General features: G+C 46.5%; 1 protein-coding gene across 1 annotated transcript; it reads left to right on the forward strand.

Moving 5' to 3' along the window:
- The first annotated feature begins 366 nt into the window (after positions 1–366).
- Positions 367–13,527, forward strand: PIWIL1 (piwi like RNA-mediated gene silencing 1). Its single transcript, XM_066331808.1, has 19 exons — positions 367–393; positions 663–792; positions 1,704–1,918; positions 2,645–2,766; positions 3,375–3,455; positions 3,976–4,173; positions 4,516–4,627; positions 5,461–5,578; positions 6,174–6,291; positions 6,448–6,562; positions 7,758–7,945; positions 8,829–8,901; positions 9,227–9,427; positions 9,523–9,626; positions 10,123–10,193; positions 10,705–10,858; positions 11,666–11,791; positions 12,199–12,346; positions 12,931–13,527. Exons 1-19 carry the CDS (start codon positions 367–369, stop codon positions 13,045–13,047), a joined length of 2,418 nt encoding a protein of 805 aa, XP_066187905.1. The 3' UTR covers positions 13,048–13,527.
- The last annotated feature ends 1,314 nt before the right edge of the window (positions 13,528–14,841 follow it).

Genomic DNA, 14,841 nt, shown 5'->3' on the forward strand with positions numbered 1-14,841 from the left:
GGTTAATGTAGCTCTGCTTAATTAAGGACATTCTATTAAGTTTATGAAACTCTGTAATGTGTGTAATGTGAAACTCTGAATTGTGGGATACCTCGTGGCTTAAGGTTGCCATTCTTCTGGCCATGACACTTTTTAATGTTATTTATTCACTAAAATTACACTAAACTAAGTTTTAGACACTAAAATTACAAAAGATGTTTTTATAGAGTAAGTAGTCAGTTATTTGAGGTATCAGAGGGACTGTAGAAAATAAGTCCAAAAATTTTAGAGATTGGAAAGAGAAGAGTTGCCTTAGCTATTGGTTAAATGAATAGTAACTTAAAAATTTTCCACACTCAAGTGTGGAATAATAACTCTGCTGCTATTATGGAGAAAGGAAAGAATTCAGGTGAGGTAACTCTTGCAGTGGGGTGTTTGAACGTTCTCTGCTCAGGGAATGCTCTGTTGAAGTGGCTGTTTGCTCCCACCCTCAGGTTCCTCAGGCTGTGCCTGGGCAGCTGCGCGGCCGGCGGCACCCCCAGCAGCTGCAGCATCCTCCTCCTCCTCCTCAGCAGCTGCAGCATCCTCCTCCTCCTCCTCAGCAGCTGCAGCATCCACAGCACCCCCAGCAGCTGCAGCATCCTCCTCCTCCTCAGCAGCTGCAGCATCCTCCTCCTCCTCAGCAGCTGCAGCATCCTCCTCCTCCTCAGCAGCTGCAGCAGCCCCACGGTGCCCCAGCACAGGCAGAGGAGCCCGGGGCCCACGGGCGCCTGCGGGGCCATGAGGGCGTCCTGCAGCAGAGGAGGCCAGAAGGTCAGCAAGGCTGCAGCTTCAGTGCCCATGAGACACGGGTTTGCAAGGGAGTACAATTAGTGTAGTTCTCTTCTTTCTTTTCAAAATGAGATTTACTGCTAACACTTGAAAGATGTTTGCTACATGGCAAAAGCTGAAACGTAACGTTTTGTCTCTTTAAATTCATCTTAATGCCTTTCAGGATTTAATTTCTTTATATATTTTTATTTGTTAATGTATGATAATATATATGTTAGTTATTACTTGTGATTCTCCCTCAAATTTTAACCCGTAGGATTACAGGTTTCCTCGGGGCTTCAGGATATGTCTTTAAGAGACAGGGGTGGACGTCGCAGAGATTTCCATGACCTTGGGGTGAATACTCGGCAAGCCATGGTGCATGTTCAGGAATCCAAAACTGGTATGCTGAAATTGCACTCCAGACATATGAGCAATTTGAAATGAAAGATAGTTTCCTTTATTTCTGCTCTTGGTTTCCCCTAAAGAGCCAAGTAGAGTGTATTTAGGACTCTTTCTCTTTTCCTGTTTTTTTTCCCTGGTTTTTCTTCTCTTGCCTGGTGAGGTTTTTTTTTCTCTTTCCTGGTGGGTTTCCCCCCCCCCCCCGTCATTTTTTCCCTCCTTTTGTTTTTTTCAAAAAGACACTAATACTTTAGAGTGTATTAGAAGAAGATAAACGTTGTTGCTGGTCCCTGAAGAGGAAAAGGAGAGTTGTCCTGGCAGCTGAGGCTTTACAGAAAGCTGCAGAGGGCATGTGAGGGTCTGGTAACGATGAGCTGTGGCTCCCAGCGCTAGAACAGAGGCAGAACACACTGACCCCTGGTCCCTGTCCGAGTGGTGGTTTAACAGCCCTCAGGCTGCTGAAGGAGAGGAGGAGAGGGCAGCGGTGCTCAGTGACGTGCCCCTGGTTGCAGGGTTCTCGGGGAAGGTGATCAAGCTGAGCACGAACCATTTCCGGCTGACGTCGCGGCCGCAGTGGGCGCTGTACCAGTACCACGTGGGCTACAGCCCCGACATGGAGGCGCGGCGCCTGCGCTCCGCCCTGCTCTTCCAGCACGAGGAGACCATCGGCAAGACACACGCCTTCGACGGCACCGTGCTCTTCCTGCCCAGGAAACTGGACAGCAAGGTCTGGGCAACGGGGGGGTTATTGCTTAGCATCGCTGGGGTTTAGTCCTGTTTCCTGCGAGCTGGGGTGAAGCTAGGGAATGGGTACGGAGAGTGAGCTATGGTGGGAGAGGGCCGTTTATTTGTTACCTTCACTTGTGCTTTAGTCTTGTTTTTCACTACTTAGGGAATTCATATGGAGAGTGAGGTATGGTGGGAGACAGCCATTTTATTGTTATCATCACTTGTGCTTTAGTCTTGTTTTTTTACTAGTTAGGGAATTGATATCCCATGGGCAGTGTTCAGTTGGATTGAATATATCAGTATTTATCAGAATTATCAGTATAAGTATATATTTTGTTGGAGCGGGAAGATGTTTTCACTGTGTGTGCTAATTTTTGTCTTTTTGCTTCCCAGTACTGGAATCAGTAATTAAATATATATTAGTTGGCAATATGTTAAGTTTATTTCCTGTCCTGGTAACTGGTAAGTGATGTCCCTGCCTTCATCTCGAGTTCAGCTGCTCTGGGGATAGCCCCATTCTACCCCATGGGTTGTCTTTACCCAGATGAGCAGAGGCTTTCAGGTTGTAGTTTACAGTCCTGGTGGGAGATCAGATCCGTGTTTGAGTTAGTCTCCAGTCATTGCTTATAATAAAAATGGCTAAGTGCAGTTTGATATTACTGGAGCCAAATCCAGGGACAGCCCTGTTGGCTCTGGTTTTGTTAACCCCATTTCCCTTTCTCAGGTCACTGAGCTGTTCAGCAGGACTCGAAATGGGGAGGATGTGAAGATAACAGTCACACTCACTAATGAGTTGCCACCTACTTCACCTACTTGTCTGCAGTTTTACAACATCATTTTTAGAAGGTTTGCTGTACAAGTTATGTCTTTATAAGAAGTTATTCTAAAAACCTCTAACTTCAGTTTTTCCATTCTGAGGAATAGGCTACAACAAATAGGTATTAAAAATGTAAATTTTTAACCCTTTCTGGCTACTCTTCCTGTGGGGCCAACCACATCTAGCAATACTGTAATGTGCAGTTGTGTTTCTGGGCCATGTTGGTGTGGAAGGACGTCATGCTGTTGTGGGCAGTTGCAGCACCCTGCCCTCCTCTGTGTGTGTGGGTTTGCCTCTTAAAGCAGATGACAGAGCAGGACATTGAACTGGCAGTGTCCTTCTTTGTGCTGCAGCCTTTCCTCCTGACCTTGGTTCCTGGACTGTGTGGCTCCCCTGAGGCACAGCCTGTTTGTGCTGCTGCCTTCAGCTGGTTGTGAGGGGTGGGGATGGATGTGAACTTCTCACCTGAGTGTTGTTAATACGAGTCCATGACCTGTATAAATTGAGTTTAACAAGAAGTTCATGTTTTACGTAGTCAGATGAACAGTGAGGTTGTGCATAGGGATTGGACCATGCATGATGTGGTGATGATAATAATAGTAATTACACTAAACTACATCTATTTTTCAATTTTTAGGCTTTTGAAGATGCTGAATTTGCAGCAGATTGGACGTAATTATTACAACCCCAGTGATCCAGTCAGCATCCCTAATCACAGGTTAGGCTTTGGAGGGGTGCTGGGGCAGGGGCTGCTGGCTGGCAGGGGTGTTCCTGTTCCCTGCAGGATCCCTGCAGGATCCCTGCAGGATCCCTGCAGGATCCCTGCAGGATCCCTGCAGCTCCTGGCTGGCCCTGGACAAGGTGGGAGCTGTTACCTGGGGCCATGGTGTGGCTGTGGTGCACTCCCTGCCCTTGGTCTAACCTGTGCAGCCTGACTGGTGGAAGGAACTAGCCAGTGTCCAGCTGGATAAACTGCTGGTCTTCTTCTTTTAAAAGTGTCCTGAATACCTACACTTTGTCTGTGAGATACTTCATAGCATGAAAGAGATTTCTGACTAAAGATAAACCTGTAAAATATCTGTGATTTTGTTAACCTTCAAGAGCTCGTTTATGTTTGGATAATGGTTTCTCTGTGCCATCACTGCCCTCTGGTGTCTGTGGAGGTGGACAGGAGCGAGGGGTGAGATAAAGATGCTCTTAAACTCTGCATTTAAGGGTTTGTGTGTTGTGTTTTGCAGGCTGATGGTGTGGCTGGGCTTCACCAGCTCCATCCTGCAGTATGAGGAGAACATCATGCTGTGTGCAGACGTGAGCCACAAGGTTCTCCGTGGGGAGACAGTGCTGGACACCATGCACAGCCTTCACTCCCAGGTCGGAGAGGAAAGGTTTAGAGACACCTGTGCTAAAGAGCTGATCGGTTTAATTGTTCTCACAAAGTAAGTCTTTTTGGACTCTCGTTGTCTTGGAGAGCTCTTGATGCTCCGTGTCCTGAAGTGTGCAATAAAGCATCACAAAGTCTGAACATGCTGTCACTCTAGCAAACTGATCAAGGTGACAGCATTTGCAAAAGCAGGAGGTACACACTGGTTTTCTTTTGGTTTTGTTACAGTTCAGTTTTTGGTAAAATTGAGAGCCTATTATAATTGAAAACTTGAAGTTATTACTTCTGAAAGGAGCAAAATTAAAACTTGCATAGTATTAACTTTGTCATCCCACAGTTATATTTCTTTTCTGTTTGGGTTAAGATTTAAACAAAAAGCGATGAAATGTTTATGTAGGTACAATAACAGAACATACAGGATTGATGACATCGACTGGGATAACAACCCAAAGGGCACCTTCAGAAAATCAGATGGTTCTGAGATGAGCTTTGTGGAATACTACAAAAAGGTATGAAACCTTCACTGTGTGCTTTGTGCTTTAACTTGGAACGTTCAGTCTTTGTTACAGGTTTGCTTAGGATGCAGGATTTGTAATTCAGAGTATTTTTAATGGAATTTTGTTTAAAGGACACTGTGTGGTCTGAGATCAGTAACTGACCTGCACAGCAGCGTTTGGTGGCAGAAATCCACCCCAGGGAGTGGCTGGTCAGGCAGAAACCCTGCAGGGCTGAGCAGGGAGCTCTGGGAAAACTCCACTGGGGAAGCAGGGAGAGGTGTGATAGGAATACAGATACATTGTCACAGCATCAGCTGAGGTTGGGAAAGCCAAAACACGTCTGAATTGTCTGTCAGAGCTGGACCATTGAGGCCTCTCACTGTAATTGTCAGATCTTTATACCAGTTTACCTGAAACAGGATGGAACTTCAGGGTTTTGGGAAGGTTAAATTTTAGAAACTTCACTTGGCAGGATTGTTTGATTCGTGTGATTTCTTAAATCAAATTGCTCTGTAGGGCAGGAACTTTGTCCATGGCTGAACTGGAAGGAGCATCCCAATATTGAGTTAGATACCCCAGATGATAATGCCCCAAGCAAGGCACAAGCTTTGTTTCTGTTGTCTCTTACTCGTCAGTAGTCTGATGGCACCAGTTGAGACCATAGTGCTTCCCTGCGTGGCCTTTTCTGACAGAACCAGAGGTGTGCTAATTGAAAAAGGTTACTAGGTGCTTCTGGGTTTGTTTGTTTTCGGAACAATTCTCATTTTCTCAAGTGAGCATTATTATTCAGAAATAATAATATTTGTTATGAGTAAATTAACATGCAGTCTATATTTCTGATACAGCAATACAACATAGAAATTAGTGATTGGATGCAGCCTGTCCTGATCAGTCAGATGAAGAGGAGGAGAGGGAACATCCAAGGATCTGTGGCTCTGATTCCAGAGCTGTGCTCCCTAACAGGTACTGTGGTATTTATCCATATCAAAGCATCTGTCAAACCATAATGCCTGCTGAAAGAGGTATTCTGACAGCAGCTTTCTGCAAGGTTCAGAACTGTTTTGTTTGTATAAATGTGAGTTCAGGAGCACATTTTGTAGCTAAAAGATTGGATATTTAAACGGGACTGGAAAGTTTGAGGGCGTTTGTTGTAGCATAGTGTTTAGGTATGGTGTTCAACATCAGCGCTCTGGTAACTTGTAGAGTTCTGGTGGTAGAACCTGTGTTGAAAAGGAACCATTTACTAGAAATTGATGATAATTTTGTAAGATTCCTCACTTTGCACTAGCAGTAGCTGTCCATCTCAGCACTGTTCTGTTTTGGTTTGAAATGGAACTGAAGAGCTTCAGTGCCTCGTGTGGTTTCCTCTCAAGCACAAAAATCCAGGATTTGTTTTCTGTGCCAGTGAGGATGTATGTCCAGGAGGGAACTGAAACCTTTGGCTACCACTGCTTCCTGTGCCTGCAGGACAGGCACCAGTAATCTGCAGGAGCTGCAGGTTTAGTTTTCCCAGCCCTGAGTGTTCCCTGTGACTCAGGAGGGGCTTTGCTGTTGGCAGGGCTGACGGACAAGATGCGCAGTGACTTCAACATGATGAAGGACTTGGCCATCCACACCCGGCTGCCGCCCGAGCAGAGGCAGCGTGAGCTGGGCAGGCTGCTCAACTACATCCAAAGGTATGCCTCCTTCTCTCCTCTCCCCTTCTGGCTCATCAGAGATCTGTGTAACAGACTTCTGGCAGCAAAACTTCTCAAATCTTACTAGTTTGTTTTTTAAAAAGTCAGCAGGAACAAATTTCTTACATTTTTAATTCAAATCTTGTTTTTAAACAGAGATGACAATGTTCAGAAGGAACTCCGAAACTGGGGTTTAAGCTTTGATTATAGATCAGTGTCCTTTACAGGAAGAGTTGTTCAAGGAGAAAAGATCCTTCAATCAGGAAGCATGGTAAATAATAAGTCAACTTCTAAAACTCCTCGTCCTGACACCTGGTGGTTTTCCACTTTGTTCACTGGTAGAGCTGTTTACAGAAAGGTGGTGCCCTAAAGGTCCAACCCTGTTGATTGCACTGAAACACTGTATAAAAGAATCTGTCTCTCAAACCTCTCTGTAAGCCCTCTGAAGAAATCAGAGTTCCACCTGTTGTTCCATGAATTGTAACATTAGGAAGGTACTGAGGCTTTCAGGCAAAGCAGGAGTGATTTCAGTTCAGTGGCTAGCACACAGGTGGGCTGTGCTCAGCCCCAGGCAGGGTGAGCAGTGTCAGTGCTGCGGGCCAGAGGTCAGGGCTGGCTCTAAGAGCTGTGCTGCTGGCTCTAAGCTGTGCTGCAGGCCCTGAGGGCAGAGCTGGCTCTCAGGGCTGTGCTTCAGGCCCTGAGGGCAGAGCTGGCTCTAAGCTGTGCTGCAGGCCCTGAGGTCAGAGCTGGCTCTCAGCTGTGCTGCAAGCCCTGAGGTCAGAGCTGGCGCTCAGGGCTGTGCTGCTGGCTCTAAGCTGTGCTGTAGGCCCTGAGGTCAGGGCTGTGCTGCAGGCTCTCAGAGCTGTGTGCAGGCCCTGAGTCAGGGCTGTGCTGTAGGCCATAAGGTCAGAGCTGGCTCTAAGCTGTGCTGCAGGCTCTCAGAGCCGTGCTGTAGGCCCTGAGGTCAGGGCTGTGTGTAGGCCCTGAGGTCAGGGCTGTGTGTAGGCCCTGAGGTCAGGGCTGTGTGTAGGCCCTGAGGTCAGGGCTGTGTGTAGGCCCTGAGGTCAGGGCTGTGTGTAGGCCCTGAGGTCAGGGCTGTGTGCAGGCCCTGAGGTCAGGGCTGTGTGCAGGCCCTGAGGTCAGGGCTGTGTGCAGGCCCTGAGGTCAGGGCTGTGTGCAGGCCCTGAGGTCAGGGCTGTGTGCAGGCCCTGAGGTCAGGGCTGTGTGCAGGCCCTGAGGTCAGAGCTGTGCTGTAGGCCCTGAGGTCAGGGCTGTGCTGTAGGCCCTGAGGTCAGGGCTGTGCTGTAGGCCCTGAGGTCAGGGCTGTGCTGTAGGCCCTGAGGTCAGGGCTGTGTGTAGACCCTGAGGTCAGAGCTGGCTCTCAGAGCTGTGTGCAGGCCCTGAGGGCAGGGCTGTGCTGTAGGCCCTGAGGGCAGGGCTGGCTCTCAGCTGCCCTGTTCCTGCAGTTCGACTACAACCCGCAGTTTGCTGACTGGACCAAGGAGACGCGCGGCGTGCCGCTGATCCGCGCCGTGCCCATGGACAACTGGCTGCTCATCTACACCCGCCGCAACCACGACGTGGCCAACACGCTGCTGCAGAGCCTCTTCAAGGTCACCCCCTCCATGGGCATCCACATGAACAAGCCAAACATGTGAGTGTCTGCACTGGCCTCACGGGACGGTCCTGGCCTCCTTGGGCTGCTGCGGGAGGACGGGGTGTAGTGTGCCACACAGCCGACCTCTGGGAGGCCTTTAGTAAAGCAGAGGTGCTTTCAGTGTTCACTTTTCTCTTGTCACTGACTTTTCTTACTCATACTTTTGTTTCTCAGAGCTTTGCGCATGCCAAAAGTTGTCGTTGTAGGACACTAAAGAAAGATGAGAGACTCCAAATATTTCGGAAAGCAAAGAGTATAGGAAAAAAAGTTTGATTGTCTAGTTCTTACTACCTTTTATAAGGTGTTCCCATACAGACTGACCATGGTTGGGGAATAGGAACAACACCTCTCTGATCCCATGGGTTAAACCAGAGAAACAGCAAAACACACCTGGAGAAAGATCCTTTTGAGAAAGGAGAGTTGTTGGCCAGGATTGTTTTGAGAAGAAGCTTTCTGGAGAAAATTTTCATTAGGAAAACGTCAGCAGCTGCCAGCAGGCTGAAATCTGTCAGACCCAGAAATATCAGATCTACAAAACCTAAGAAGTATTAGACAGACAGTCAACTTAGTAAACCCTTCTCTAAGGAGTATTTTCTGCTGCCTTAGGGGGTATTCTGGTTCTGATCTGTTCTCCTCACAAATATCTTCCTTGGAGTACCTGTACTTGCCTTTAGTTTTGAATTTCATTGTGGTTGGAAGCCTGAGTTTGGAGGTGATTCCTTTTAACCTTCAGATGTGTGAAAGTTGTAAGTTTGTTAATGGTTGTAAATGTGACATTTCATTCACTAACGAGGCATAGTGAGCTTTTGTGCTTTTGCTGAAGTTTCAATAGCTGTTAGTTGTTTTTTTCTCTGTAAGCATCTTCTCTCTCTCTTTTCAGGATTGAAGTAGATGATAGAACAGAAGCGTATTTAAGGGTTTTACAACAAAGGATCACCCCTGAAACAAACATAGTATGTATTTGAATCCATAATTTCAAATCCTGTTTCTCTCTGTAATTGCTGTTTAGTGGAATTTGCTCTCAGAAATACAACTCTGGGCTCCTGAGAATCCCGTGTAGCTGCTCATCCTCCTGTGCAAACCTCACACTGACTTGGGATGTCCTTCTGGATAAGAGCCTTTGGTTCTCAGCCTGAGACACTGACACTCTGCAGTTCCTTCTTTCACTGGGAGCATTGGAATATTTCTCTTGAGCATAAGAAGTTTTTCCTAAACAACTCTAAGCACTGTGTAATGCTGAGAATGCAGCTTCTTACAAAGGTTCTTTTCTCTTCAAAGGTAGTTTGTATTTTGTCTAGTTCCCGGAAGGATAAATACGATGCCATCAAGAAATACTTGTGTACAGACTGTCCCATCCCCAGCCAGTGTGTGCTGGCTCGGACTCTGAGCAAGCCACAGACCATCATGACAGTAGCAACCAAAATTGCCTTGCAAATGAACTGTAAAATGGGAGGAGAGCTCTGGAGTGTTGAGATCCCTGTAAGTATTTTGTTATCAATGGTAACTCCTCTTTACTGGGCTTTCTTTAAAGAGCAAGACCGGTATGGATCCGTGCTGTGTGTGATTCTTTGCAGCTGAAGCAGGTGATGATTGTGGGCATTGATTGTTACCATGATACTGTGGCTGGGAAACAGTCGATTGCAGGCTTTGTTGCCAGCCTGAACCAAGGAATGACACGGTAAGATCAGAGTGCTGAAGGTAAAAAACCCCCAAAACAGTTAAAAAACAACCTTTCCTATGACTGAAGAGCAGCTGCAATGTGGTGGTCCCTCAGGAAAATTCCAAATTGGTTTGCTGTAATGGCTAATAAGAAATACATTGTGAATTTTTTTTCCGCTGAATCCCCTGAGGGAGTGGTCTTTTCCCACACTGCATGGAGAGGGGTCAAGTGGTGGGGACAGGGCTGGGGTGAGTAGAGGCCATCAGGGTGGTGACAAGTTCTTCTCCCTTTTGAGCTGACCTCTGTGAAAGGCTTTTCTTCATTGAGAACAATGTTAAGTCATGCTACAGCACTTTTACCATGGGGAATATTCTCATAGAACCCCAGCTCCTCCTTGGCTGCATTGACACACAACACCCATAAAGACTAAGTGGTCATGGGCATTTTAAACATAACTTCACTGCAGTAAGCCTGGGAAATGCTTTGGAGGTCTCTTTCATTTTGTTCTTCACAGGTGGTTCTCCCGCTGCGTTGTTCAAAGTCGTGGGCAGGAACTTGTGGATGGAATCAAAGTCTGCTTGCAAAGTAAGGGAGGGAAGGGAAGGAGTTCTGCTCTTGTGGAGCTCTTGTGACAACTCAGCTTCCTCAAAACCCTCCTCCCCTGCTGCCCCGAGGGGAGCTGTTACCAACCTGCACTGGGACAGCAGCAGACTAAACACTCTGTTATGAATATTGCTGAAAAGGAGTAGCATGTTGTGTAAATCTTTCACTGATCCCCACATTTCCTTGCAATAATTAAAGACTACTCAGCAGTGCACTTCCAAGAATGCTTTCAGGGAGTCTGGTTTCAGGGAGGGCAGCTCCTGCTCCAGCAGAGCAGGTGTGCCCTTGGGCCCTTTCTGTTCGTGTGGGTGCACAGGCAAAGCAGAGCTCTTCCTGCAGGTGTGTTTGTGCAGCATGATGCTGCCCCATTCGTGTTACTGAAGGACTGAGGACCTTGGTTTTCCAGCTTAGTGCTGTTTTCCTAGGAAAAGAATCCGTGCTTGTTTTGGAATGAATTGTCATTACAACTCATGGCTTTTGCTCTTTTTTTAAGCTGCTCTAAGGAACTGGTCCAAGTGGAATAGGTGTTTGCCCTCTCGTATTTTCGTGTATCGTGATGGTGTTGGAGATGGACAGCTCAACACTCTGGTTAATTATGAAGTGCCTCAATTTCTGGATTGCTTGAAGAGTATTGGTACTGACTACAGGTAAATCTGTTTGTGCCAACCCTCTACTGCCAGAGAAATAAACACTGGGATAGAGAATGAGGCTGTGGATGAAGACTGTGCTGTCTTTGCATCCTTTCTGATTTTCACCTGAGCTCAGATACATGTTTTTCTGATGATTATTTACATGATTTCAGATGCTTGACTTGTAGTATCATAGGAAAGTTCTTAGTACAGGCCCCACATGACTGCCATACACATGTGCACGTCCACTTTTTGGGCATTTTGATGGATGTGATAATTTACTTCTGTCCCTCTGGTTGATCACAGCCTCACTTAAGTGTTTGGTAAGGCCATTTTTTTTTTCCTTTCCACTTCTTGAAGGAAGTTGTCCAGTCATGTTTTCAACATTCTGCTTTGAAACTTATCAACTGCAGTGATTTAATCTGCTCTGAAAAATAACACTATTTCCTTACACTGCAGACAGGCAGAGCAATTGAAGTGCTGAGTTCTTCTGTTTACCTTTGTTAATGGCTTTACCAAAAATACTGTTAAGGCACAGTATAGGAAACAATGGGGTAGAGAGTAGAAATCCAGTCTTTATTTAGAAGATCTCTTTTTGGTCCATTTTCTGCTTCTCAGTGAAGATCAAGGAAAGTTGGATTGGTGAAAAATAATGAGTGTTGTACCTCAACTAAAAATCTAAAATTGTTCACAATGTCGCATTTAATCTGAATCAATAAAGACTTACATGTAAAATTAGTGTCCTGGAACTCCAGCAAAGCTGCTCCTGAGCTAGTCTTGGTGCAGTTCTGCAGGAGAGTTTTGTTTTTTCCTGTTTCCCTCTAGCCCGAAGCTGACAGTGATAGTGGTGAAGAAGCGAGTGGGTGCCAGGTTCTTTGCCGAGGTCGGTGGAGGGCTCAGAAACCCACCCCCGGGGACTGTTGTTGATACTGTGGTCACCAGACCTGAGTGGTGAGTCCCTGCAGAGGTGGAACACCTCCTGCTCAGCCAGGAAATACACCAGTACTGCATGCACTGTAAAAACCGAGTGTAAAAACACTTCCCACACTTGTGCGGCTCAGGGGCTGGGAAATGAGCAGTGTAAGCTAAGTGTGGTTATCAGGAGGGAAATGGGATAGAACAAACAGTTAAGGTTGTTATCTCAAGACCTGGTCCTATGATAAGATTATTCATGTTCCTCCAGCTCTCCTGGCCTTTCAGACACACAGGAAGCTTTTGTGGCCAAAGCCCGAGCATCCTTCTTTGATTTTTTATGCTTATTGAGTAAACCCCAGAACACAAGACAAACACATGGGGATCTGCGTTTTTTTGAGCCAAAGAGCCGTTTCTGAGGCCGTGGGGTTTGCTTTCCCCTGCAGGTACGATTTCTTTGTGGTGAGCCAGACAGTGAAGAATGGCTGTGTTGCCCCCACCCACTACAACGTGGTCTATGACACCAGCCTGCTGAAACCTGACCACGTGCAGCGCCTCACCTACAAGCTGTGCCACATGTACTACAACTGGTCGGTGAGTGCTCCCTGGGGCTGCCCCAGCCTGCAAGGGCTCCTTCAGCAGCCTGCAGCTCCAAAACCCTGCAAGGATGCTCAGACCTGGAGCAGTTTGAGCACTGCGTGGTTTGTAGTGACCTGATCTCTCTGGAGGTTGCAGCAGTCTTTATTCTCTCTAGCCAATACTCGTTGTGAGTATTGCTCCCAATTTGTCAGAAGCAAAATTGAGATAATTTCCTACCTGCAGAAGTATCTAGTCCTTTCTGTGGAGGTGGAACTGTGTTGCTGCACTTCCTTTGAGGCCCCTGTTGCACACCCAGCTCAGCTTTGTCACCTCAGCAGTCAGAAACAGCAGGGCCAGCACTGACTGTAAACCTGTGTAAGGGGTGTCAGCAGGGCACTGCAGCTGGGAAATTTGGGGGTTTTTGCATCTCCTCTTGTGTTGGGTGGATGTAAAGTTATTTTCACAAATCAGCATAAACAACAGAGAGTACAAATTTTACAAGTATGCAGACTTTGCAGGTCCAGGGGTCTTTGTTAGAGTGACTGCATGTTTATTTAAATTACTTGAAAAGAATTGTCTCTTTTTCCCCCTTTCTGCAGGGTATTATCAGAGTACCTGCCCCTTGCCAATACGCTCATAAACTGGCTTTCCTCGTGGGTCAGAGTATTCATCGAGAGCCAAACCTGATGCTTTCAGAGAGACTGTACTACCTTTGAAGCTGAACCAGCCAAACACAGAGTGTAGTTCCTCTCTAGGGAATTGTCTGGGCTTTTGGGTTTGTTTTGGTTTTTCATAAGAGAAGTGCACAGGATATGTGCAGTTGTGGAAATTATCTTATTTTCATTGTACCAGGGAAAAGCTTGAGATGGCTGATTTGCATTTTGAACAGGAGTCTGATTGCTAGAATAACTACACAAATTTTTGTGATTTTTGATACTTAATTTACTAAAGTTTTTCTGTGCTTCTTCCCAAAAGTTTATTGGTTGTTCTTATTTACATTTTGAGAAGTCTTACACAGAATTACTTCTTGCATGAGAGATGCAGAGTTTTGCAGACCAGAATCCAAACTCTTCCAGCTAGCTCATTACCCTTCTGATTTTCAAAATGCTTCAGTATTGTTGACTCCTTGATTTTGTTGGCTGTTAAAATGAGGGCCAGCTTTGTCTCCTGAATTGTTTCCTACCTTAGGAGGAGGAGAGCAGCTGCTCTCGCTTACCAAGGCTTTGTGCAGTGATGCAGAACCTCTGGCAGGGGTTTTAACAGTTGTCATTGTGAGGGATTTGCAAAACCACCTCTGTCCAGGGGCCGTGCTTCTGCTGTGTGACTCAGTCACTGCCCCGTGGGAGGAGCTGGGCTGCTCCTGCCCCACCACAGGCTTCTGAATGGGAAACTCCATCCCGGAGTATCAGTGCCCTGACAGCTTGGGGGGTTTGCTTTGGTGGTTCTGAGCAGTGGCATAGCCCTGGTTTGTTCGGGTCTGGGGGTGTTGTTGGTCAGTGTTCTGCAGCCCAGTTTGTGACACTAACAGCAGGTGTGGGGATGGAGGTGGATTCAGGTTCCTGCACTAGCAGATTCAAACCACTGCACGTGGAGAAATTCACATTAGTGCTGGTTTTCTTAAGCACTCTGTTGTGGACCTTGTTGCTTTTCTTTGTGAGATTTAAATAAAGTTGTTGCTGTAATTAATTCTTGCTCGCTTGAGCCCGTTGTGTTTTGTACTTCACCACTGGCTTTGGGCACAGATGGGACAATTGCTGGAGTAGCTTTGCAACTTTTTTTACCTCTGGGAAGCTCCTGCAGTCTTGCAGAGAGGAGATTTCTTTAAACTCTTAATTCTGCAGTGAACTTGAGCAGCCAGGGCCAGCTCTGGAAAAAGGCTGGCACAGGAAGCCAGCAGCTGACACAGTGGATTTATGAAACATACTGCACTCTACAAAATATCAAATAATTTATTTATATAAAATATAATACACAACGATTGTACACATGCACACACCCACACAGTACTTTACCACAAATGTAGGCCAGTTATTTTCTTTAATTAACTGTATAATCTAGCACACGGTATTTTACAGTAATTTACATTGTTATCTGAAGACACAATGGGGAAGCTTTGATCATTCATTTATAAACCTTCCGTAAATTACAAAAAGAAAGGCAGTCTGAAAAGTATGTATAAACAGTAAAAACAATTTACAAATGGACAAGAATTACAAAATAGTAACAGCCAATGACTGCCATCAGGGGCTGGGGCGGATTTGGTGATATGCCAATATTGCAGGAGCGGTTTGATCACAGCCTCACGGGCTGTGCCTGGGACACTCGGTCCTTTCCCTTCAGCCCTCAGCAGCCTGAAAGTGCCTCTGGGCCCAGGACTGAACCTCCACAGCAAAACACCGGGGAGTGAAGAAAGGGCGGGTGCTGTGGAGTTGTTTTCTCCCAGTAGCTCAGAACAGTGAACCCCAAAAGTGGAGGTCGGATGGTTGAAAGGGGGCGAGGCTCTGAGTGAC

This window comes from Sylvia atricapilla, chromosome 17 (assembly GCF_009819655.1).
Source record: "Sylvia atricapilla isolate bSylAtr1 chromosome 17, bSylAtr1.pri, whole genome shotgun sequence".
Classification (NCBI taxonomy): Eukaryota; Metazoa; Chordata; class Aves; order Passeriformes; family Sylviidae; genus Sylvia; species Sylvia atricapilla.